Below are 26,572 nucleotides of genomic sequence, written 5' to 3'. Positions count from 1 at the left end.
GATTCCATATGTGTTATTTCATGGTTTTGATGTCTTCACTATTATTCTACAATGTAGAAAATAGTAAAAATTAAGAAAAACCCTTGAATGAGTAGGTGTGTCCAAACTTTTGACTGGTACTGTATGTATTTGTTTTACTGACAGGACTGTTTTGCTAGCACAGGAATATGTTCCGGGACTCATCCGATGGCATTGAGGAGTATACTACCTCAGTCACCGGCTTCATCAATAAGTGCATCGATGATGTCTTCCCCACAGTGACCATATGTACATCACCCAACCAGAAGCCATGGATTACAGGCAACATCCACACCGAGCTAAAGGCTAGAGCTGCCGCTTTCAAGGAGCGGGACATTAATCCGGATGCTTATAAGAAATTCTGCTATGGCCTCAGACGAACCATCAAACAGGCAAAGCGTCAATACAGGACTAAGATTGAATCCTACTACACCGACATTGACGCTTGTCGGATGTGGCAGGGCTTGCAAACTATTACGGACTACAAAGGGAAACCCAGCCGCGAGCTGCCCAGTGACGTGAGCCTACCAGATGAGCTAAATGCCTTTTATGCTCACTTCGAGGCAAGCAACACTGAAGCATGCATGAGAGTACCAGCTGTTCCGGACGACTGTGTTATCACGCTCTCCGTAGCCGATGTGAATAAGAACTTTAAACAGGTCAACATTCACCAGGCTGCGAGGCCAGACGGATTACCAGGACATGTACTCAGAGCTTGCGCTGACCAACTGGGAATAGTCTTCACTGACATTTTCAATCTCTCCCTGACCGAGTCTGTAATACCTACATGTTTCAAGCAGACCACCATAGTCCCTGTGCCCAAGAATGCTAAGGTAACCTGCCTAAATGACTACCGACCCGTAGCACTCACGTCTGTAGCCATGAAGTGCTTTGAAAGGCTGGTCATGGCTCACGTCAACACCATCATCCCGGAAACCCTAGACCCACTCCAATTTGCATAACACCCCAACAGATCCACAGATGACGCAATCTCAATTGCACTCCACACTGCCCTTTCCCACCTGGACAAAAGGAACACCTATGTGTGAATGCTGTTAATTGACTACAGCTCAGCGTTCAACACCATAGTGCCCACAAAGCTTATCACTAAGCTAAGGACCCTGGGACTAAACACCTCCCTCTGCAACTGGATCCTGGACTTCCTGACGGGCCGCCCCCAGGTGGTAAGGGTAGGTAACAATACATCTGCCACACTGATCCTCAACACGGGTGCCCCTCAGGGGTGCATGCTCAGTCCCCTCCTGTACTCCCTGTTCACCCATGACTGCATGGCCAGGCACGACTCGAACACCATCATTAAATTTGCAGATGACACAACAGTGGTAGGCCTGATCACCAACAACGATGAGACAGCCTATAGGGAGGAGGTCAGAGACCTGGCCGTGTGGTGCCAGGATAACAACCTCTTCCTCAACATGAACAAGACAAAGAAGCTGATTGTGGACTACAGGGAAAAAAAAGAGGACTGAGCACGCCCCCATTCTCATCGACGGGGCTGTAGTGGAACAGGTTGAGAGCTTCAAGTTCCTTGGTGTCCACATCACCAACAAACTATCATGGTACAAACACACCAAGACAGTCGTGAAGAGGGCACGACAAAGCCTATTCCCCCTCAGGAGACTGAAAAGATTTGGCATGGGTCCTCAGATTCTCAAAAAGTTCTACAGCTGCACCATCGAGAGCATCCTGACTGGTTTTATTTTCATTTGTTACTTATCTATTTTTTCTTAACACTTATTTTTTTTTAAACTGCATTGTTGGTTAAGGTCTTGTAAGTAAGCATTTCACTGTAAGGTCTACACCTGTTGTATTCTGCGCATGTGGCAAATAACATTTGATTTGATTTGAAATAAGTACACTCAGGTTGCAACTGTATAATATATAAAGAAATCATTTATAAAGAGTATTATGTTACCAAAACTCTTTATTATTACAAATGAACAACATAAATATTAGCCAATAGCTATACATTTTCTGACAAATACAGTATTTGCTATAGGAAGTACATTCATGCAGGTACTATAGAACAATGACGTTGACAGAATGTTGTTCCGCTTTTTGAAAACTCCAGTTATATGTCAAATATGCTGACTAAAGAATGAGAGATTTGGGGCTGTGTGTCACAGTATCTTTGACCCAGTTTTCTTCCTGTGTACCAGCAATGATCCAAGACCTCGCCATTCTCTCCCTGCTGACCTGGGACTCTCACAGCAGCCTGGGCCCACTGTGTTTTGTCACCCCATCTCCACCTTCACTACCTGGGGTTACCCTGCTCCCTGCTGCTGGGGGTCGGGCCCATAATCTGATTATTCTAATCCACATGATGGGAGTTCATGGGGGGGATAGAGCTGGGAAGGCTGTGGATGATGTTGGGCTGTCCCCGACTACAAAAAATCTTGGTCGACCGAGAGTCGTCTATTCTTTCGACCAATCGATCGGTCAACATTTTAAAACAGGTATTTTTCCATATATGTTTGAATAAAATCAACTATATATAGGCTACCTTGCTTGGTCTGATGCTTTAAGCGCTGCGATTAAAAATGAAGACACAAATTACTTAAGAGGGAGCCAGAGATCGATATAGCCTAACCAGAAGAAAAAACCCTGTTCTGACCCGACCCTCCCGCTGCCCACTGCTGCTGGCCTTCACAGATTCTACCATTATGCTCCTGAAGTTGCCGGTAATAGGCTACACCAGCGGTCGGCAACCTTTTCCATTTGGAGTGCCAAGTTATCATACTATTTTACTGGCTCAAACAGCCAACCAATGAGCCTGTTACCAACCCTTAGTAAACTATTGGAAACATTGTGTTTGACCAGATACAATGCTATTTTACTGTAAACAAATTGACAACAAACTTTCAGCAACAAGCACAGCCCTTACACAAATGACTGATGATTGGCTGAGAGAAATTGATAATAAAAAGATTGTGGGGGCTGTTTTGTTAGTCTTTAGAGCGGCTTTTGACATTATCGATCATAGTCTGCTGCTGGAAAAACGTATGTGTTATGGCTTTACACCCCCTGCTATAATGTGGATAAAGAGTTACTTGTCTAACAGAACACAGAGGGTGTTCTTTAATGGAAGCCTCTCAAACATAATCCAGGTAGAATCAGGAATTCCCCAGGGCAGCTGTCTAGGCCCCTTGCTTTTAACAATCTTTACTAACGACATGCCACTGGCATTGAGTAAAGCCAGCGTGTCTATGTATGCGGATGACTCAACACTATACACGTCAGCTACTACAGCAACTGAAATAACTGCAATGCTTAACAAAGAGTTGCAGTTAGTTTCGGAATGGGTGGCAAGGAATAAGTTAGTCCTGAATATTTCCAAAACTAAAAGCATTGTATTTGGGTCAAATCATTCACTAAACCCTAAACCTCAACTATATCTCGTAATGAATAATGTGGAAATTGAACATGTTGAGGTGACTAAACTGCTTGGAGTAACCCTGGATTGTAGACTGTCACGGTCAAATCATATAGTAGCTGAGATGGGGAGAAGTATGTCCAAACAACACTATCAACAAGGCAGGTCCTACAGGCCCTAGTTTTGTCGCACCTGGACTACTGTTCAGTAGTGTGGTCAGGTGCCACAAAAAGGGACTTGGGAAAATTGCAGTTGGCTCAGAACAGGGCAGCACGGCTGGCCCTTAAAAGTACATGGAGAGCTAACATTGATGACATGCATGTCAGTCTCTCCTGGCTCAGAGTGGAAGAGAGATTGACTTCATCACTGCTTGTTTTTGTGAGAGGTGTCGACGAGCTGAATGTACTGAGCTGTCTGTTTGGAATACTGGCACACAGCTCGGACACCCATGCATACCCCACAAGGCATGCCACCAGAGGTCTCTTCACAGTCCCCAAGTCCAGAACGGACTATGGGAGGCGCACAGTACTACATAGAGCCATGACTACATGGAACTCTATTCCACATCAGGTAACTGATGCAAGCAGTAGAATCAGATTTAAAAAACAGGTAAAAATACACCTTGATGAACAGCGGGGACTGTGAAGAGACACACACACAGGCACATACACACATACATATAGACACTCACTCTACACAGACGTACCACATGGATGTTGTATTGTAAATATGTGATAGTGGAGTAGTGGCCTGAGGGAACACACTAAATCTATTGGGTAAAGTGTTATGAAATATAATGTCATGTAATATTTTAAATTGTATATAACTGCCTTAATGTTGCAGGACCCCAGGAAGAGTAGCTGCTGCCTTGAGGATCCTTAATAAATACAAATACCAATACAAATACTATTTCTACTGATCTGCGTGCCAGTTATGATTTTCATATGCACATTTTCGTGGAACAGTTTCAATTAGTTTATAATGAAGTCTTCATATCTCAAAATCAATGTCATATGGTTAGAATTCTATGTAAATTAAAATGATACAATTCATTGCCAATATGTAAAAATAGCCTACATAAAGCTAACAAATAAAAACATTGCAGCCCGCAGGTAGAAAATATCCTGATAAAAATAAATATCCTATAAATCACACTGGCTACGCATAGACTGTCTGCAAGGAACTTGAAACATTGTAACAAATATGAACTTGGTCCAGGCCGAAGCTCATGCTAGCACGATGATCCAAGGAAAGCTCCACCAAAGGAAAGCTCCACCGGCCAAACCCTCCCCTACCCCGGACCAATATAGACCAAACAATCGACCAGTCGACTAAATGGGGTCAGCCCTAGTGGGTCAGGACCCAAAGATGTGGTGTGACCTTTCCTTACTAGGATGTTTTGTAGCATTCTGCTCTCTGGTCTGGGTTTCAGATTATTGTTCATCTTCTTTGTACTGGCCAGACTATGTGCCATACTAACTTCCTGTTTTTGTGGCAGAGAGTATGTCTAGCTCTTTTCTACCATTGTGATGGTTCTTTCATTCAATTCTATTCTATTCCCCACAAAACGTTACTGTATTAACCCCTCAGGTCCTGACTGGGACTCTGACTGTGTTATGTTTCTCCTGCTCCTTCTCCTCCTCCACCAGATGAGATCATGCAGCAGGAGAGCAGCCCCCTCTGTGCCATCGACATCACCCCTGACCTTAGGAAGAAGTTTGCCTTCCTCTCAGGTAATATTTCCTGTCTGTCTGCCTGCCTGCCTGTCTGTCTGCTGGCTGCCTGTATGCCTGTCTGTCTGCCTGTCTGTCTGCCTGTCTGTCTGTCTGTCTGTCTGTCTGTCTGTCTGTCTGTCTGTCTGTCTGTCTGTCTGTCTGTCTGTCTGTCTGTCTGTCTGTCTGTCTGTCTGTCTGTCTGTCTGTCTGTCTGTCTGTCTGTCTGTCTGTCATAATACAGATGTCTGCAATACAGTAATATCACTCATAAGACAGGTGAATACTGTTCTTCTTCCTGATATAGTTCAGATTAACTGTCTGTTTCCTACCAGCTCTCACAGTCTCATGTCAGAATTAGACGTTCATCCATGTTTCTCAAACACCAAATTTCAAAGTTGTTCCAAACAACACATTTCTAAGTGTTTAAGGTTAAGTTTAGGTATTTACTCTGAATTTTTAAGGATAGGGTTCAGTTCAGGCATTAACTCCAAATTCGTAATGTTAGGCATTAACTCTGAAAGGTTAAGGTTTGGGATAGGCTTCATTTTTAAAAATCAAAACCAACTTTAGATCTCTGCATTTGAACTTTAAACCTTTGGAATCAGAGGCAGATGCTTACGTCCATCCCCCACACACTAGCAAAACTGAAACCAAGTTGAAGGTAACAGCGCTCACTGTTGCGCTTAGTGGCCGGTTTCCACGTCATCTCCTGACATCCTCAGACATGGATGGACGTCGAATACCGGCTTGTATCACGGTGACCTGGCTGCTACTTCATCCCTCAGGATTTGTCATTCATACCTCTCCTCTAATTCTAAATAAATCACAGACAGTGTCACCAGCAAAGCACCCCCACACCATAACACCTCCTCCTCCATGCTTTACGATGGGAAATACACATGCAGAGATCATCCGCTCACCCACACCGCGTCTCACAAAGACACGGTGGTTGGAACCAAAAATATCAAATTTGGGCTCCACACCAAAGGACAAATTTCCACCGGTCTAATGTCCATTTCTCGTGTTTCTTGGCCCAAGCAAGTCCCTTCTTCTTATTGGTGTCCTTTAGTAGTGGTTTCTTTGCAGCAATTCGACCATGAAGGTCTCCTCTGAACAGTTGATATTGAGATGTGTCTGTTACTTGAACTCTGTGAAGCATTCATTTGGCCTGCAATTTCTGAGGCTGGTAGCTCTAATGAACTTATCCTCTGCAGCAGAGGTAACTCTGGGTCTTCCTTTCCTGTGGCGGTCCTCATGAGAGCCAGTTTCATCATAGCGCTTGATGGTTTTTGCGACTGCACTTGAAGAAACTTTCAAAGTTTCAAGATGGACTGTAATTTCTCTTTGCTTATTTGAGCTGTTCTTGCTATAATATGGACTTGGTATTTTACCAAATATGGCTATCTTCTGTATACCTTGTCACAACACAACTGATTGGCTCAAATTAAGAAGGAAATTAATTCCACAAATTAACTTTTAAGAAGGCACACCTGTTAATTGAAATGCATTCCAGGTGACTACCTCATGAAGCTGGTTGAGAGAATGCCAAGAGTGTGCAAAGCTGCCATCAATGCAAAGGGTGTCTATTTGAAAAATATAAAATATCTTTTGATTTGTTTAACACTTGTTTGGTTACTACATGATTCCATATGTGTTATTTCATAGTTTTGATGTCTTCACTATTATTCTACAATTTAGAAAATAGTAAAAATAAAGAAAAACCATTGAATGAGTAGGTGTTCTAAAACGTTTGACCAGTAGTGTATATCAGTCTCTGTTGTGTATTAATCTGTTGTGTATCAGTCTCTGTTGTGTATCAGTCTGTTCTATATCAGTCTCTGTTGTGTATCAGTCTGTTGTGTATCAGTCTCTGTTGTATATCAGTCTCTGTTGTGTATCAGTCTGTTGTATATCAGTCTGTTGTATATCAGTCTCTGTTGTATATCAGTCTCTGTTGTATATCAGTCTATGTTGTATATCAGTCTGTTGTATATCAGTCTCTGTTGTATATCAGTATGTTGTATATCAGTCTCTGTTGTATATCAGTCTCTGTTGTATATCAGTCTCTGTTGTATATCAGTCTCTGTTGTGTATCAGTCTCTGTTGTGTATCAGTCTTTTGTGTATCAGTCTCTGTTGTATATCAGTCTCTGTTGTATATCAGTCTGTTGTATATCAGTCTCTGTTGTATATCAGTCTGTTGTGTATCAGTCACTGTTGTGTATCAGTCTCTGTTGTGTATCAGTCTCTGTTGTGTATCAGTCTCTGTTGTGTATCAGTTTCTGTTGTGTATCAGTCTCTGTTGTGTATCAGTCTGTTGTATATCAGTCTGTTGTATATCAGTCTCTGTTATTATATCAGTCTCTGTTGTGTATCAGTCTGTTGTATGTCAGTCTCTGTTGTGTATCAGTCTGTTGTGTATCAGTCTCTGTTGTGTATCAGTCTCTGTTGTGTATCAGTCTGTTGTATATCAGTCTCTGTTGTATATCAGTCTCTGTTGTATATCAGTCTGTTGTATATCAGTCTATGTTGTGTATCAGTCTGTTGTGTATCAGTCTCTGTTATATACCAGTCTCTGTTGTATATCAGTCTATGTTGTATATCAGTCTCTGTTGTATATCAGTCTCTGTTGTGTATCAGTCTCTGTTGTATATCAGTCTATGTTGTATATCAGTCTCTGTTGTGTATCAGTCTCTGTTGTATATCAGTCTCTGTTGTATATGAGTCTCTGTTGTATATCAGTCTCTGTTGTGTATCAGTCTCTGTTGTGTATCAGTCTCTGTTGTGTATCAGTCTCTGTTGTATATCAGTCTCTGTTGTATAACAGTCTCTGTTGTATATCAGTCTTTGTTGTGTATCAGTCTGTTGTGTATCAGTCTCTGTTGTGTATCAGTCTCTGTTGTATATCAGTCTGTTGTATATCAGTCTCTGTTGTATATCAGTCTCTGTTGTGTATCAGTATGTTGTATATCAGTATGTTGTATATCAGTCTCTGTTGTATATCAGTCTCTGTTGTATAACAGTCTCTGTTGTATATCAGTCTTTGTTGTGTATCAGTCTGTTGTGTATCAGTCTGTTGTGTATCAGTCTCTGTTGTATATCAGTATCTGTTGTATATCAGTCTGTTGTATATCAGTCTCTGTTGTGTATCAGTCTGTTGTATATCAGTATGTTGTATATCAGTCTCTGTTGTGTATCAGTCTCTGTTGTATATCAGTCTATGTTGTATATCAGTCTGTTGTATATCAGTCTCTGTTGTATATCAGTCTGTTGTATATCAGTCTCTGTTGTATATCAGTCTGTTGTATATCAGTCTCTGTTGTATATCAGTCTCTGTTGTATATCAGTCTCTGTTGTATATCAGTCTCTGTTGTGTATCAGTCTCTGTTGTGTATCAGTCTGTTGTGTATCAGTCTCTGTTGTATATCAGTCTCTGTTGTATATCAGTCTGTTGTATATCGGTCTCTGTTGTATATCAGTCTGTTGTGTATCAGTCACTGTTGTGTATCAGTCTCTGTTGTGTATCAGTCTCTGTTGTGTATCAGTCTCTGTTGTGTATCAGTTTCTGTTGTGTATCAGTCTCTGTTGTGTATCAGTCTGTTGTATATCAGTCTCTGTTGTATATCAGTCTGTTGTGTATCAGTCTCTGTTGTGTATCAGTCTCTGTTGTGTATCAGTCTGTTGTGTATCAGTCTCTGTTGTGTATCAGTCTCTGTTGTATATCAGTCTCTGTTGTTTATCAGTCTCTATTGTTTATCAGTCTCTGTTGTGTATCAGTCTCTGTTGTGTATCATTATCTGTTGTGTATCAGTCTCTGTTGTGTATCAGTCTGTTGTATATCAGTCTCTGTTGTATATCAGTCTCTGTTGTATATCAGTCTGTTGTATATCAGTCTATGTTGTGTATCAGTCTGTTGTGTATCAGTCTCTGTTATATACCAGTCTCTGTTGTATATCAGTCTATGTTGTATATCAGTCTCTGTTGTATATCAGTCTCTGTTGTGTATCAGTCTCTGTTGTATATCAGTCTCTGTTGTATATCAGTCTCTGTTGTGTATCAGTCTCTGTTGTATATCAGTCTCTGTTGTATATGAGTCTCTGTTGTATATCAGTCTCTGTTGTGTATCAGTCTCTGTTGTATATCAGTCTCTGTTGTGTATCAGTCTCTGTTGTGTATCAGTCTCTGTTGTATATCAGTCTCTGTTGTATATCAGTCTTTGTTGTGTATCAGTCTGTTGTGTATCAGTCTCTGTTGTGTATCAGTCTCTGTTGTATATCAGTCTGTTGTATATCAGTCTCTGTTGTATATCAGTCTCTGTTGTATATCAGTCTCTGTTGTGTATCAGTATGTTGTATATCAGTATGTTGTATATCAGTCTCTGTTGTGTATCAGTCTCTGTTGTGTATCAGTCTCTGTTGTGTATCAGTCTCTGTTGTGTATCAGTTTCTGTTGTGTATCAGTCTCTGTTGTGTATCAGTTTCTGTTGTGTATCAGTCACTGTTGTGTATCAGTCTCTGTTGTGTATCAGTCTCTGTTGTGTATCAGTCTCTGTTGTGTATCAGTTTCTGTTGTGTATCAGTCTCTGTTGTGTATCAGTCTGTTGTATATCAGTCTGTTGTATATCAGTCTCTGTTATTATATCAGTCTCTGTTGTGTATCAGTCTGTTGTATGTCAGTCTCTGTTGTGTATCAGTCTGTTGTGTATCAGTCTCTGTTGTGTATCAGTCTCTGTTGTGTATCAGTCTGTTGTGTATCAGTCTCTGTTGTGTATCAGTCTCTGTTGTATATCAGTCTCTGTTGTTTATCAGTCTCTATTGTTTATCAGTCTCTGTTGTGTATCAGTCTCTGTTGTGTATCATTATCTGTTGTGTATCAGTCTCTGTTGTGTATCAGTCTGTTGTATATCAGTCTCGGTTGTATATCAGTCTCTGTTGTATATCAGTCTGTTGTATATCAGTCTATGTTGTGTATCAGTCTGTTGTGTATCAGTCTCTGTTATATACCAGTCTCTGTTGTATATCAGTCTATGTTGTATATCAGTCTCTGTTGTATATCAGTCTCTGTTGTGTATCAGTCTCTGTTGTATATCAGTCTCTGTTGTATATCAGTCTCTGTTGTGTATCAGTCTCTGTTGTATATCAGTCTCTGTTGTATATGAGTCTCTGTTGTATATCAGTCTCTGTTGTGTATCAGTCTCTGTTGTATATCAGTCTCTGTTGTGTATCAGTCTCTGTTGTGTATCAGTCTCTGTTGTATATCAGTCTCTGTTGTATAACAGTCTCTGTTGTATATCAGTCTTTGTTGTGTATCAGTCTGTTGTGTATCAGTCTCTGTTGTGTATCAGTCTCTGTTGTATATCAGTCTGTTGTATATCAGTCTCTGTTGTATATCAGTCTCTGTTGTGTATCAGTATGTTGTATATCAGTATGTTGTATATCAGTCTCTGTTGTGTATCAGTCTCTGTTGTATATCAGTCTCTGTTGTATAACAGTCTCTGTTGTATATCAGTCTTTGTTGTGTATCAGTCTGTTGTGTATCAGTCTGTTGTGTATCAGTCTCTGTTGTATATCAGTATCTGTTGTATATCAGTCTGTTGTATATCAGTCTCTGTTGTGTATCAGTCTGTTGTATATCAGTATGTTGTATATCAGTCTCTGTTGTGTATCAGTCTCTGTTGTATATCAGTCTCTGTTGTATATCAGTCTCTGTTGTATATCAGTCTGTTGTATATCAGTCTCTGTTGTGTATCAGTCTGTTGTATATCAGTCTCTGTTGTATATCAGTCTCTGTTGTATATCAGTCTGTTATATATCAGTCTGTTGTATATCAGTCTCTGTTGTGTATCAGTCTCTGTTGTATATCAGTCTCTGTTGTATATCAGTCTCTGTTGTATATCAGTCTCTGTTGAATATCAGTCTCTGTTGTGTATCAGTCTCTGTTGTGTATCAGTCTCTGTTGTATATCAGTCTCTGTTGTGTATCAGTCTCTGTTGTGTATCAGTCTCTGTTGTATATTAGTCTGTTGTATATCAGTCTATTGTATATCAGTCTCTGTTGTATATCAGTCTCTGTTGTATAACAGTCTCTGTTGTATATCAGTCTTTGTTGTGTATCAGTCTGTTGTGTATTAGTCTCTGTTGTGTATCAGTCTCTGTTGTATATCATTCACTGTTGTATATCAGTCTCTGTTGTATATCAGTTTCTGTTGAATATCAGTCTCTGTTGTGTATCAGTCTCTGTTGTGTATCAGTGTCTGTTGTATATCATCTCTGTTGTATATCAGTCTGTTGTATATCAGTCTATTGTATATCAGTCTCTGTTGTGTATCAGTCTCTGTTGTGTATCAGTCTCTGTTGTATATCAGTCTCTGTTGTATATCAGTCTCTGTTGTATATCAGTCTGTTGTATATCAGTCTGTTGTATATCAGTCTCTGTTGTATATCAGTATCTGTTGTATATCAGTCTGTTGTATATCAGTCTCTGTTGTATATCAGTATCTGTTGTATATCAGTATGTTGTATATCAGTCTCTGTTGTGTATCAGTCTGTTGATATCAGTCTTTGTTGTGTATTAGTCTCTGTTGTCTATCAGTCTATGTTGTGTATCAGTCTCTGTTGTATGTCAGTGTGTTGTATATCAGTGTGTTGTATATCAGTCTGTTGTATATCAGTCTCTGTTGTGTATAAGTCTCTGTTGTGTATCAGTCTGTTGTATATCAGTCTCTGTTGTGTATCAGTCTCTGTTATATATCAGTCTCTGTTGTATATCAGTCTCTGTTGTATATCCGTCTCTGTTGTGTATCAGTCTCTGTTGTGTATCAGTCTCTGTTGTATTCAGTCTCTGTTGTATATCAGTCTCTGTTGTATATCAGTCTGTTGTATATCAGTCTCTGTCGTGTATCAGTCTCTGTTGTATATCAGTCTGTTGTATATCAGTCTGTTGTATATCAGTCTCTGTTGTATATCAGTCTCTGTTGTATATCAGTCTGTTGTATATCAGTCTCTGTTGTATATCAGTCTCTGTTGTATATCAGTCTATGTTGTATATCAGTCTGTTGTATATCAGTCTCTGTTGTATATCAGTCTGTTGTATATCAGTCTCTGTTGTATATCAGTCTGTTGTATATCAGTCTCTGTTGTATATCAGTCTCTGTTGTATATCAGTCTCTGTTGTATATCAGTCTCTGTTGTGTATCAGTCTCTGTTGTGTATCAGTCTGTTGTGTATCAGTCTCTGTTGTATATCAGTCTCTGTTTTATATCAGTCTGTTGTATATCAGTCTGTTGTATATCAGTCTCTGTTGTATATCAGTCTGTTGTGTATCAGTCACTGTTGTGTATCAGTCTCTGTTGTGTATCAGTCTATGTTGTGTATCAGTCTCTGTTGTGTATCAGTTTCTGTTGTGTATCAGTCTCTGTTGTGTATCAGTCTGTTGTATATCAGTCTGTTGTATATCAGTCTCTGTTATTATATCAGTCTCTGTTGTGTATCAGTCTGTTGTATGTCAGTCTCTGTTGTGTATCAGTCTGTTGTGTATCAGTCTCTGTTGTGTATCAGTCTCTGTTGTGTATCAGTCTGTTGTGTATCAGTCTCTGTTGTGTATCAGTCTCTGTTGTATATCAGTCTCTGTTGTTTATCAGTCTCTATTGTTTATCAGTCTCTGTTGTGTATCAGTCTCTGTTGTGTATCATTATCTGTTGTGTATCAGTCTCTGTTGTGTATCAGTCTGTTGTATATCAGTCTCTGTTGTATATCAGTCTCTGTTGTATATCAGTCTCTGTTGTATATCAGTCTGTTGTATATCAGTCTATGTTGTGTATCAGTCTGTTGTGTATCAGTCTCTGTTATATACCAGTCTCTGTTGTATATCAGTCTATGTTGTATATCAGTCTCTGTTGTATATCAGTCTCTGTTGTGTATCAGTCTCTGTTGTATATCAGTCTCTGTTGTATATCAGTCTCTGTTGTGTATCAGTCTCTGTTGTGTATCAGTCTCTGTTGTATATCAGTCTCTGTTGTATATGTGTCTCTGTTGTATATCAGTCTCTGTTGTGTATCAGTCTGTTGTGTATCAGTCTCTGTTGTGTGTCAGTCTCTGTTGTGTATCAGTATGTTGTATATCAGTATGTTGTATATCAGTCTCTGTTGTGTATCAGTCTCTGTTGTATATCAGTCTCTGTTGTATAACAGTCTCTGTTGTATATCAGTCTTTGTTGTGTATCAGTCTGTTGTGTATCAGTCTGTTGTGTATCAGTCTCTGTTGTATATCAATATCTGTTGTATATCAGTCTGTTGTATATCAGTCTCTGTTGTGTATCAGTCTGTTGTATATCAGTATGTTGTATATCAGTCTCTGTTGTATATCAGTCTCTGTTGTATATCAGTCTCTGTTGTATATCAATCTCTGTTGTATATCAGTCTCTGTTGTGTATCAGTCTGTTGTATATCAGTCTCTGTTGTATATCAGTCTCTGTTGTATATCAGTCTGTTGTATATCAGTCTCTGTTGTGTATCAGTCTCTGTTGTATATCAGTCTGTTGTATATCAGTCTCTGTTGTATATCAGTCTGTTGTATATCAGTCTCTGTTGTGTATCAGTCTCTGTTGTGTATCAGTCTGTTGTATATCAGTCTCTGTTGTATATCAGTCTCTGTTGAATATCAGTCTCTGTTGTGTATCAGTCTCTGTTGTGTATCAGTCTCTGTTGTATATCAGTCTCTGTTGTATATCAGTCTCGGTTGTGTATCAGTCTCTGTTGTATATCAGTCTCTGTTGTGTATCAGTCTCTGTTGTGTATCAGTCTCTGTTGTATATTAGTCTGTTGTATATCAGTCTATTGTATATCAGTCTCTGTTGTATATCAGTCTCTGTTGTATAACAGTCTCTGTTGTATATCAGTCTTTGTTGTGTATCAGTCTGTTGTGTATCAGTCTCTGTTGTGTATCAGTCTCTGTTGTATATCAGTCACTGTTGTATATCAGTCTCTGTTGTATATCAGTTTCTGTTGAATATCAGTCTCTGTTGTGTATCAGTCTCTGTTGTGTATCAGTCTCTGTTGTATATCAGTCTCTGTTGTATATCAGTCTGTTGTATATCAGTCTATTGTATATCAGTCTCTGTTGTGTATCAGTCTCTGTTGTGTATCAGTCTCTGTTGTATATCAGTCTCTGTTGTATATCAGTCTCTGTTGTATATCAGTCTCTGTTGTATATCAGTCTGTTGTATATCAGTCTCTGTCGTGTATCAGTCTCTGTTGTATATCAGTCTGTTGTATATCAGTCTGTTGTATATCAGTCTCTGTTGTATATCAGTATCTGTTGTATATCAGTCTGTTGTATATCAGTCTCTGTTGTGTATCAGTCTGTTGATATCAGTCTTTGTTGTGTATTAGTCTCTGTTGTGTATCAGTCTATGTTGTGTATCAGTCTCTGTTGTATATCAGTGTGTTGTATATCAGTGTGTTGTATATCAGTCTGTTGTATATCAGTCTCTGTTGTGTATAAGTCTCTGTTGTGTATCAGTATGTTGTATATCAGTCTCTGTTGTGTATCAGTCTCTGTTGTATATCAGTCTCTGTTGTATATCAGTCTCTTTTGTATATCCGTCTCTGTTGTGTATCAGTCTCTGTTGTGTATCAGTCTCTGTTGTATATCAGTCTCTGTTGTATATCAGTCTGTTGTATATCAGTCTCTGTCGTGTATCAGTCTCTGTTGTATATCAGTCTGTTGTATATCAGTCTGTTGTATATCAGTCTCTGTTGTATATCAGTATCTGTTGTATATCAGTCTGTTGTATATCAGTCTCTGTTGTGTATCAGTCTGTTGATATCAGTCTTTGTTGTGTATTAGTCTCTGTTGTGTATCAGTCTCTGTTGTGTATCAGTCTCTGTTGTATATCAGTGTGTTGTATATCAGTCTCTGTTGTATATCAGTCTCTGTTGTGTATAAGTCTCTGTTGTGTATCAGTCTGTTGTATATCAGTCTCTGTTGTGTATCAGTCTGATGTATATCAGTCTCTGTTGTGTATCAGTCTCTGTTGTATATCAGTCTCTGTTGTATATCAGTCTCTGTTGTATATCAGTCTGTTGTATATCAGTCTCTGTTGTGTATCAGTCTCTGTTATATATCAGTCTCTGTTGTATATCAGTCTCTGTTGTATATCAGTCTCTGTTGTATATCAGTCTCTGTTGTGTATCAGTCTCTGTTGTATATCAGTCTCTGTTGTATATCAGTCTCTGTTGTATATCAGTCTCTGTTGTATATCAGTCTCTGTTGTGTGTCAGTCTCTGTTGTATATCAGTCTCTGTTGTATATCAGTATCTGTTGTATATCAGTCTCTGTTGTATATCAGTCTCTGTTGTGTATCAGTCTCTGTTGTATATCAGTCTCTGTTGTATATCAGTCTCTGTTGTGTATCAGTCTCTGTTGTGTATCAGTCTCTGTTGTATATCAGTCTCTGTTGTATATCAGTCTCTGTTGTATATCAGTATCTGTCGTGTATCAGTCTCTGTTGTATATCAGTCTGTTGTATATCAGTCTGTTGTATATCAGTCTCTGTTGTATATCAGTATCTGTTGTATATCAGTCTGTTGTATATCAGTCTCTGTTGTGTATCAGTCTGTTGATATCAGTCTTTGTTGTGTATTAGTCTCTGTTGTGTATCAGTCTCTGTTGTGTATCAGTCTCTGTTGTATATCAGTGTGTTGTATATCAGTCTCTTTTGTATATCAGTCTCTGTTGTGTATAAGTCTCTGTTGTGTATCAGTCTGTTGTATATCAGTCTCTGTTGTGTATCAGTCTGATGTATATCAGTCTCTGTTGTGTATCAGTCTCTGTTGTATATCAGTCTCTGTTGTATATCAGTATCTGTTGTATATCAGTCTGTTGTATATCAGTCTCTGTTGTGTATCAGTCTCTGTTATATATCAGTCTCTGTTGTATATCAGTCTCTGTTGTATATCAGTCTCTGTTGTATATCAGTCTCTCTTGTGTATCAGTCTCTTTTGTATATCAGTCTCTGTTGTATATCAGTCTCTGTTGTATATCAGTCTCTGTTGTATATCAGTCTCTGTTGTATATCAGTCTCTGTTGTGTATCAGTCTCTGTTGTATATCAGTCTCTGTTGTATATCAGTATCTGTTGTATATCAGTCTCTGTTGTATATCAGTCTCTGTTGTATATAAGTCTCTGTTGTATATCAGTCTCTGTTGTATATCAGTCTCTGTTGTATATCAGTATCTGTTGTATATCAGTCTCTGTTGTATATCAGTCTCTGTTGTATATCAGTCTGTTGTATATCAGTATGTTGTATATCAGTCTCTGTTGTATATCAGTCTGTTGTATATCAGTCTCTGTTGTGTATCAGTCTCTGTTGTGTATCAGTCTCTGTTATATATCAGTCTCTGTTGTATATCAGTCTCTGTTGTATATCAGTCTCTGTTGTATATCAGTCTCTCTTGTGTATCAGTCTCTTTTGTATATCAGTCTCTGTTGTATATCAGTCTCTGTTGTGTATCAGTCTCTGTTATATATCAGTCTCTGTTGTATATCAGTCTCTGTTGTATATCAGTCTCTGTTGTATATCAGTCTCTCTTGTGTATCAGTCTCTTTTGTATATCAGTCTCTGTTGTATATCAGTCTCTGTTGTATATCAGTCTCTGTTGTATATCAGTCTCTGTTGTGTATCAGTCTCTGTTGTATATCAGTCTCTGTTGTATATCAGTATCTGTTGTATATCAGTCTCTGTTGTATATCAGTCTCTGTTGTATATCAGTCTCTGTTGTGTATCAGTCTGTTGTATATCAGTATGTTGTATATCAGTCTCTGTTGTGTATCAGTCTCTGTTGTATATCAGTCTCTGTTGTATATCAGTCTCTGTTGTATATCAGTCTGTTGTATATCAGTCTCTGTTGTGTATCAGTCTGTTGTATATCAGTCTCTGTTGTATATCAGTCTCTGTTGTATATCAGTCTGTTGTATATCAGTCTCTGTTGTGTATCAGTCTCTGTTGTATATCAGTCTGTTGTATATCAGTCTGTTATATATCAGTCTGTTGTATATCAGTCTCTGTTGTGTATCAGTCTCTGTTGTATATCAGTCTCTGTTGTATATCAGTCTCTGTTGTATATCAGTCTCTGTTGAATATCAGTCTCTGTTGTGTATCAGTCTCTGTTGTGTATCAGTCTCTGTTGTATATCAGTCTCTGTTGTGTATCAGTCTCTGTTGTGTATCAGTCTCTGTTGTATATTAGTCTGTTGTATATCAGTCTATTGTATATCAGTCTCTGTTGTATATCAGTCTCTGTTGTATAACAGTCTCTGTTGTATATCAGTCTTTGTTGTGTATCAGTCTGTTGTGTATTAGTCTCTGTTGTGTATCAGTCTCATTTGTATATCATTCACTGTTGTATATCAGTCTCTGTTGTATATCAGTTTCTGTTGAATATCAGTCTCTGTTGTGTATCAGTCTCTGTTGTGTATCAGTGTCTGTTGTATATCAGTCTCTGTTGTATATCAGTCTGTTGTATATCAGTCTATTGTATATCAGTCTCTGTTGTGTATCAGTCTCTGTTGTGTATCAGTCTCTGTTGTATATCAGTCTCTGTTGTATATCAGTCTCTGTTGTATATCAGTCTGTTGTATATCAGTCTGTTGTATATCAGTCTCTGTTGTATATCAGTATCTGTTGTATATCAGTCTGTTGTATATCAGTCTCTGTTGTATATCAGTATCTGTTGTATATCAGTCTGTTGTATATCAGTCTCTGTTGTGTATCAGTCTGTTGATATCAGTCTTTGTTGTGTATTAGTCTCTGTTGTCTATCAGTCTATGTTGTGTATCAGTCTCTGTTGTATGTCAGTGTGTTGTATATCAGTGTGTTGTATATCAGTCTGTTGTATATCAGTCTCTGTTGTGTATAAGTCTCTGTTGTGTATCAGTCTGTTGTATATCAGTCTCTGTTGTGTATCAGTCTCTGTTATATATCAGTCTCTGTTGTATATCAGTCTCTGTTGTATATCCGTCTCTGTTGTGTATCAGTCTCTGTTGTGTATCAGTCTCTGTTGTATTCAGTCTCTGTTGTATATCAGTCTCTGTTGTATATCAGTCTGTTGTATATCAGTCTCTGTCGTGTATCAGTCTCTGTTGTATATCAGTCTGTTGTATATCAGTCTGTTGTATATCAGTCTCTGTTGTATATCAGTCTCTGTTGTATATCAGTCTGTTGTATATCAGTCTCTGTTGTATATCAGTCTCTGTTGTATATCAGTCTATGTTGTATATCAGTCTGTTGTATATCAGTCTCTGTTGTATATCAGTCTGTTGTATATCAGTCTCTGTTGTATATCAGTCTGTTGTATATCAGTCTCTGTTGTATATCAGTCTCTGTTGTATATCAGTCTCTGTTGTATATCAGTCTCTGTTGTGTATCAGTCTCTGTTGTGTATCAGTCTGTTGTGTATCAGTCTCTGTTGTATATCAGTCTCTGTTGTATATCAGTCTGTTGTATATCAGTCTGTTGTATATCAGTCTCTGTTGTATATCAGTCTGTTGTGTATCAGTCACTGTTGTGTATCAGTCTCTGTTGTGTATCAGTCTATGTTGTGTATCAGTCTCTGTTGTGTATCAGTTTCTGTTGTGTATCAGTCTCTGTTGTGTATCAGTCTGTTGTATATCAGTCTGTTGTATATCAGTCTCTGTTATTATATCAGTCTCTGTTGTGTATCAGTCTGTTGTATGTCAGTCTCTGTTGTGTATCAGTCTGTTGTGTATCAGTCTCTGTTGTGTATCAGTCTCTGTTGTGTATCAGTCTGTTGTGTATCAGTCTCTGTTGTGTATCAGTCTCTGTTGTATATCAGTCTCTGTTGTTTATCAGTCTCTATTGTTTATCAGTCTCTGTTGTGTATCAGTCTCTGTTGTGTATCATTATCTGTTGTGTATCAGTCTCTGTTGTGTATCAGTCTGTTGTATATCAGTCTCTGTTGTATATCAGTCTCTGTTGTATATCAGTCTCTGTTGTATATCAGTCTGTTGTATATCAGTCTATGTTGTGTATCAGTCTGTTGTGTATCAGTCTCTGTTATATACCAGTCTCTGTTGTATATCAGTCTATGTTGTATATCAGTCTCTGTTGTATATCAGTCTCTGTTGTGTATCAGTCTCTGTTGTATATCAGTCTCTGTTGTATATCAGTCTCTGTTGTGTATCAGTCTCTGTTGTGTATCAGTCTCTGTTGTATATCAGTCTCTGTTGTATATGTGTCTCTGTTGTATATCAGTCTCTGTTGTGTATCAGTCTGTTGTGTATCAGTCTCTGTTGTGTGTCAGTCTCTGTTGTGTATCAGTATGTTGTATATCAGTATGTTGTATATCAGTCTCTGTTGTGTATCAGTCTCTGTTGTATATCAGTCTCTGTTGTATAACAGTCTCTGTTGTATATCAGTCTTTGTTGTGTATCAGTCTGTTGTGTATCAGTCTGTTGTGTATCAGTCTCTGTTGTATATCAATATCTGTTGTATATCAGTCTGTTGTATATCAGTCTCTGTTGTGTATCAGTCTGTTGTATATCAGTATGTTGTATATCAGTCTCTGTTGTATATCAGTCTCTGTTGTATATCAGTCTCTGTTGTATAACAGTCTCTGTTGTATATCAGTCTTTGTTGTGTATCAGTCTGTTGTGTATCAGTCTGTTGTGTATCAGTCTCTGTTGTATATCAATATCTGTTGTATATCAGTCTGTTGTATATCAGTCTCTGTTGTGTATCAGTCTGTTGTATATCAGTATGTTGTATATCAGTCTCTGTTGTATATCAGTCTCTGTTGTATATCAGTCTCTGTTGTATATCAGTCTCTGTTGTATAACAGTCTCTGTTGTATATCAGTCTTTGTTGTGTATCAGTCTGTTGTGTATCAGTCTGTTGTGTATCAGTCTCTGTTGTATATCAATATCTGTTGTATATCAGTCTGTTGTATATCAGTCTCTGTTGTGTATCAGTCTGTTGTATATCAGTATGTTGTATATCAGTCTCTGTTGTATATCAGTCTCTGTTGTATATCAGTCTCTGTTGTATATCAGTCTCTGTTGTATATCAGTCTCTGTTGTGTATCAGTCTGTTGTATATCAGTCTCTGTTGTATATCAGTCTCTGTTGTATATCAGTCTGTTGTATATCAGTCTCTGTTGTGTATCAGTCTCTGTTGTATATCAGTCTGTTGTATATCAGTCTCTGTTGTATATCAGTCTGTTGTATATCAGTCTCTGTTGTGTATCAGTCTCTGTTGAATATCAGTCTCTGTTGTATATCAGTCTCTGTTGTATATCAGTCTCTGTTGAATATCAGTCTCTGTTGTGTATCAGTCTCTGTTGTGTATCAGTCTCTGTTGTATATCAGTCTCTGTTGTATATCAGTCTCGGTTGTGTATCAGTCTCTGTTGTATATCAGTCTCTGTTGTGTATCAGTCTCTGTTGTGTATCAGTCTCTGTTGTATATTAGTCTGTTGTATATCAGTCTATTGTATATCAGTCTCTGTTGTATATCAGTCTCTGTTGTATAACAGTCTCTGTTGTATATCAGTCTTTGTTGTGTATCAGTCTGTTGTGTATCAGTCTCTGTTGTGTATCAGTCTCTGTTGTATATCAGTCACTGTTGTATATCAGTCTCTGTTGTATATCAGTTTCTGTTGAATATCAGTCTCTGTTGTGTATCAGTCTCTGTTGTGTATCAGTCTCTGTTGTATATCAGTCTCTGTTGTATATCAGTCTGTTGTATATCAGTCTATTGTATATCAGTCTCTGTTGTGTATCAGTCTCTGTTGTGTATCAGTCTCTGTTGTATATCAGTCTCTGTTGTATATCAGTCTCTGTTGTATATCAGTCTCTGTTGTATATCAGTCTGTTGTATATCAGTCTCTGTCGTGTATCAGTCTCTGTTGTATATCAGTCTGTTGTATATCAGTCTGTTGTATATCAGTCTCTGTTGTATATCAGTATCTGTTGTATATCAGTCTGTTGTATATCAGTCTCTGTTGTGTATCAGTCTGTTGATATCAGTCTTTGTTGTGTATTAGTCTCTGTTGTGTATCAGTCTATGTTGTGTATCAGTCTCTGTTGTATATCAGTGTGTTGTATATCAGTGTGTTGTATATCAGTCTGTTGTATATCAGTCTCTGTTGTGTATAAGTCTCTGTTGTGTATCAGTATGTTGTATATCAGTCTCTGTTGTGTATCAGTCTCTGTTATATATCAGTCTCTGTTGTATATCAGTCTCTTTTGTATATCCGTCTCTGTTGTGTATCAGTCTCTGTTGTGTATCAGTCTCTGTTGTATATCAGTCTCTGTTGTATATCAGTCTGTTGTATATCAGTCTCTGTCGTGTATCAGTCTCTGTTGTATATCAGTCTGTTGTATATCAGTCTGTTGTATATCAGTCTCTGTTGTATATCAGTATCTGTTGTATATCAGTCTGTTGTATATCAGTCTCTGTTGTGTATCAGTCTGTTGATATCAGTCTTTGTTGTGTATTAGTCTATGTTGTGTATCAGTCTCTGTTGTGTATCAGTCTCTGTTGTATATCAGTGTGTTGTATATCAGTCTCTGTTGTATATCAGTCTCTGTTGTGTATAAGTCTCTGTTGTGTATCAGTCTGTTGTATATCAGTCTCTGTTGTGTATCAGTCTGATGTATATCAGTCTCTGTTGTGTATCAGTCTCTGTTGTATATCAGTCTCTGTTGTATATCAGTCTCTGTTGTATATCAGTCTGTTGTATATCAGTCTCTGTTGTGTATCAGTCTCTGTTATATATCAGTCTCTGTTGTATATCAGTCTCTGTTGTATATCAGTCTCTGTTGTATATCAGTCTCTGTTGTGTATCAGTCTCTGTTGTATATCAGTCTCTGTTGTATATCAGTCTCTGTTGTATATCAGTCTCTGTTGTATATCAGTCTCTGTTGTGTGTCAGTCTCTGTTGTATATCAGTCTCTGTTGTATATCAGTATCTGTTGTATATCAGTCTCTGTTGTATATCAGTCTCTGTTGTGTATCAGTCTCTGTTGTATATCAGTCTCTGTTGTATATCAGTCTCTGTTGTGTATCAGTCTCTGTTGTGTATCAGTCTCTGTTGTATATCAGTCTCTGTTGTATATCAGTCTCTGTTGTATATCAGTATCTGTCGTGTATCAGTCTCTGTTGTATATCAGTCTGTTGTATATCAGTCTGTTGTATATCAGTCTCTGTTGTATATCAGTATCTGTTGTATATCAGTCTGTTGTATATCAGTCTCTGTTGTGTATCAGTCTGTTGATATCAGTCTTTGTTGTGTATTAGTCTCTGTTGTGTATCAGTCTCTGTTGTGTATCAGTCTCTGTTGTATATCAGTGTGTTGTATATCAGTCTCTTTTGTATATCAGTCTCTGTTGTGTATAAGTCTCTGTTGTGTATCAGTCTGTTGTATATCAGTCTCTGTTGTGTATCAGTCTGATGTATATCAGTCTCTGTTGTGTATCAGTCTCTGTTGTATATCAGTCTCTGTTGTATATCAGTCTCTGTTGTATATCAGTCTGTTGTATATCAGTCTCTGTTGTGTATCAGTCTCTGTTATATATCAGTCTCTGTTGTATATCAGTCTCTGTTGTATATCAGTCTCTGTTGTATATCAGTCTCTCTTGTGTATCAGTCTCTTTTGTATATCAGTCTCTGTTGTATATCAGTCTCTGTTGTATATCAGTCTCTGTTGTATATCAGTCTCTGTTGTATATCAGTCTCTGTTGTGTATCAGTCTCTGTTGTATATCAGTCTCTGTTGTATATCAGTATCTGTTGTATATCAGTCTCTGTTGTATATCAGTCTCTGTTGTATATAAGTCTCTGTTGTATATCAGTCTCTGTTGTATATCAGTCTGTTGTATATCAGTCTCTGTTGTGTATCAGTCTCTGTTATATATCAGTCTCTGTTGTATATCAGTCTCTGTTGTATATCAGTCTCTGTTGTATATCAGTCTCTGTTGTGTATCAGTCTCTGTTGTATATCAGTCTCTGTTGTATATCAGTCTTTGTTGTATATCAGTCTCTGTTGTATATCAGTCTATGTTGTGTATCAGTCTCTGTTGTATATCAGTCTCTGTTGTATATCAGTATCTGTTGTATATCAGTCTCTGTTGTATATCAGTCTCTGTTGTATATCAGTCTCTGTTGTATATCAGTATCTGTTGTATATCAGTCTCTGTTGTATATCAGTCTCTGTTGTGTATCAGTCTCTGTTGTATATCAGTCTCTGTTGTGTATCAGTCTCTGTTGTATATCAGTCTCTGTTGTATATCAGTCTCTGTTGTGTATCAGTATAAAAGACACCTGTCCACAACCTCAAACAGTCACACTCCAAACTCCACTATGGCCAAGACCAAATAGCTGTCAAAGGACACCAGAAACAAAATTCTAGACCTGCACCAGGCTGGGAAGACTGAATCTGCAATAGGTAAGCAGCTTGGTTTGAAGAAATCAACTGTGAGAGCTATTATTAGGAAATGGAAGACATACAAGACCACTGATCTAATCTCCCTCGATCTGGGGCTCCACGCAAGATCTCACCCCGTGGGGTCAAAATGATCACAAGAACGGTGAGCAAAAATCCCAGATCCACACGGGGGTACCTAGTGAATGACCTGCAGAGAGCTGGGACCAAAGTAACAAAGCCTACCATCAGTAACACACTACGCCGCCAGGGACTCAAATCCTGCAGTGCCAGACGTGTCCCCCTGCTTAAGCCAGTACATGTCCAGGCCCGTCTGAAGTTTGCTAGAGTGCATTTGGATGATCCAGAAGAGGATAGGGAGAATGTCATATGGTCAGATGAAACCAAAATAGAACTTTTTGGTAAAAACTCAACTCGCCGTGTTTGGAGGACAAAGAATGCTTAGTTGCATCCAAAGAACACCATACCTACTGTGAAGCATGGGGGTGGAAACATCATGCTTTGGGGCTGTTTTTCTGCAAAGGGACCAGGACGACTGATCCGTGTAAAGGAAAGAATGAATGGCCTAGCCAGTCTCCAGATCTCAACCCCATAGAAAATCTTTGGAGGGAGTTGAAAGTCTGTGTTGCCCAGCGACAGCCCCAAAACATCACTGCTCTAGAGGAGATCTGCATGGAGGAATGGGCCAAAATACCAGCAACAGTGTGTGAAAACCTTGTGAAGACTTACAGAAAACGTTTTACCTGTGTCATTGCCAACAAAGGGTATATAACAAAGTATTGAGAAACTTTTGTTATTGACCAAATACTTATTTTCCACCATAATTTGCAAATAAATTCATTAGAAATCCTACAATATGATTTTCTGGATTTTTTTTCTCATTTTGTCTGTCATAGTTGACGTGTACCTATGATGAAAATTACAGGCCTCTTTCATCTTTTTAAGTGGGAGAATTTGCACAATTGGTGGCTGACTAAATACTTTTTTCCCCCACTGTACATCTCTGTTGTGTATGAGCCAATATGAAGTTTCTGTTTTTCCAGTTGTCTTGTCAATTCAATGTGTCTCTGTACAGCATGTAAAATGGTTCAAAGCTATACAGAATGGCTTGTGAGCAGACTTCCAGTGCCTGTAAATCCCTTCACTACTGCATTCACCTCATTACATAGAAGACCCCCCTCCCCCCTGACACACACACACACCTATGCGCACTCACACACACACTTTTCCCCGTCTCTGTCCCCCTCTATGTTCTGCATGTAAGGTCACCTTGGGGACTGTGGCAGTCTTTATTGGATGTTCTGCCTGTCAGCGTCCATTTTACAGAGAGCCATGTCTCTACATAGATGCAGCAGAATCAAAACAGACAGAGTGAAACGATGACCAAGCAGTTGCTGTTGCTACGGTGATAATAGGAGAGGGGAAAGCAGACAGATTGATATTCTGATCACATGGGCTAATAGAACAGCTGCTCCCGCCAAGGACTGTGTGTGTGTGACTAATTGTCCCATTTATAAGTGTACTGTATGTCTGTGTGTGTTTGTAAACACTTTCTCACCCTCCTCTCTCTCTCTCTCTCTCTCTCTGTCTCTCTCTCTCTCTCACTCTGTCTCTGTCTCTGTCTCTGTCTCTGTCTCGCTCTCTCTGTCTCTCTCTGCCCCCCCCCCCCCCCCCCCCCCCTCACCCCCTTCCTCTTTTCTGTTTCTCAACTCATCAGCCAGACTGGTTTGTCAGTCCTACTGGCGCCCTCTTGTGGTAATCCTTATCTAAATTGTTTCAACAAATCACCAGAAGAAGTGTGACTGAGCCTTCTCTTTTCTAGTGAACTCTCTGTTCTAGTGAACTCTTTGTTCTAGTAAACTTTGTTCTGAAGTCTTCCATGTTTCTTTCCCAGGGGGCCGAGGACAGAACGGCAGCCCCATCATCGTGTTCCCAGAGTTCTCTGCTTTCGGAGAGATTCAGGAGAGGGAGTTCCACAACGTGCTCACTTACCTGACCAGCGTCCCCAGGTGAGATTCAACGTACTGTAAATACATACGCACACACACATACAAACACACACACACACACACATACACACACCTTGATGTCCTCCCCTCTTGCTTCTTCACAGACACTTCCTGTCTCCAAGCTACCTGCATTTATTATTCCCATGGTAACCAGTCAGATCAGTCTATTTTAGAGGGAGGGAACGGAGGAGAGACAGATGGATATTGAACATGTTAGGAGGAACTTAGGCGCAATCCGATAAAGTCGCTAACATCTACTGCATTTTAAACTTCCTTGTTCACCAGCCGCATTGTTCATACTGTAGGTTCACAGGTTATCAACTCAGCCAATGGTATGGACTATATTTTCAGGGTCAGCGCTATCCGGAATCCTTGGGACATCCCTACCCTACCCTAAACCCAACCTTAACCCCTACCCTAACCCTAACCCTTGCCTAACCCTAACCCTAACCGTAACCCTTACCAGAACCATTTTTCATTTCTACTTCAATGGGGGGTAGGGACGTCCCAAGTATTCCGGATAGCAGAAACCATATTTTCAGTGCCAACCAAAGTGCGTTATCCTCCGTTCCCATTGACTGCTGTGTGGAACTGGCCAGCAGGTGGCACTAGAGGCTCATATACACTGCATGCTGTTACATGAGGCTTGAGGTAGAACGGTGTGAATGGTAAATATCTCACCCTGGTTAGGGGCAACCTCTGGTTAAAAAACTGTCATTTAAGGCTTGGTTTTTGCCTTACTATTATGGGTATTGTGTCAGTGAGAGTGTTTGGTAAATGGATGTGTCTGTGCTGTGTGTGTGTATGGGGGGGGACCCCTCCCCCCTCCTCCTCACAGGGATGTCTATCAGAATTTTTCCTCATTTTTCCTTGTTTACCCTTTATCTTCTCATCCTTTGCCCTTCTCTCTCTCTCTCTCTCTCTCTCTCTCTCTCTCCTCTCTCTCGCACTCTATCTCTTTCTCTCTCTCTCTCTCTCTCG

The 26,572-nt window shown here is 39.1% G+C and overlaps 1 protein-coding gene across 1 annotated transcript in view; it reads left to right on the top strand.

The window, feature by feature from the left end:
• The window catches only part of LOC311143705 (guanine nucleotide exchange factor DBS-like), a gene marked incomplete at its 3' end in the record, with an annotated part of 91,051 nt that overhangs the window by 34,962 nt on the left and 29,517 nt on the right, over window positions 1–26,572 (top strand). Inside the window, exons 2-3 of the mRNA XM_084179573.1 lie at window positions 5,062–5,145; window positions 25,477–25,591. Coding sequence (XP_084035699.1) covers window positions 5,062–5,145; window positions 25,477–25,591 — 199 coding nt within the window. The remainder of the gene's footprint in view (window positions 1–5,061; window positions 5,146–25,476; window positions 25,592–26,572) is intronic.

The sequence above is a fragment of the Coregonus lavaretus genome, assembly GCF_964263955.1.
Source record: "Coregonus lavaretus genome assembly, chromosome: 16".
Lineage (NCBI taxonomy): Eukaryota > Metazoa > Chordata > Actinopteri > Salmoniformes > Salmonidae > Coregonus > Coregonus lavaretus.
The sequence above is the reverse complement of the archived record's forward strand: the minus strand, read 5'-3'. Positions and strand labels throughout refer to the sequence as shown.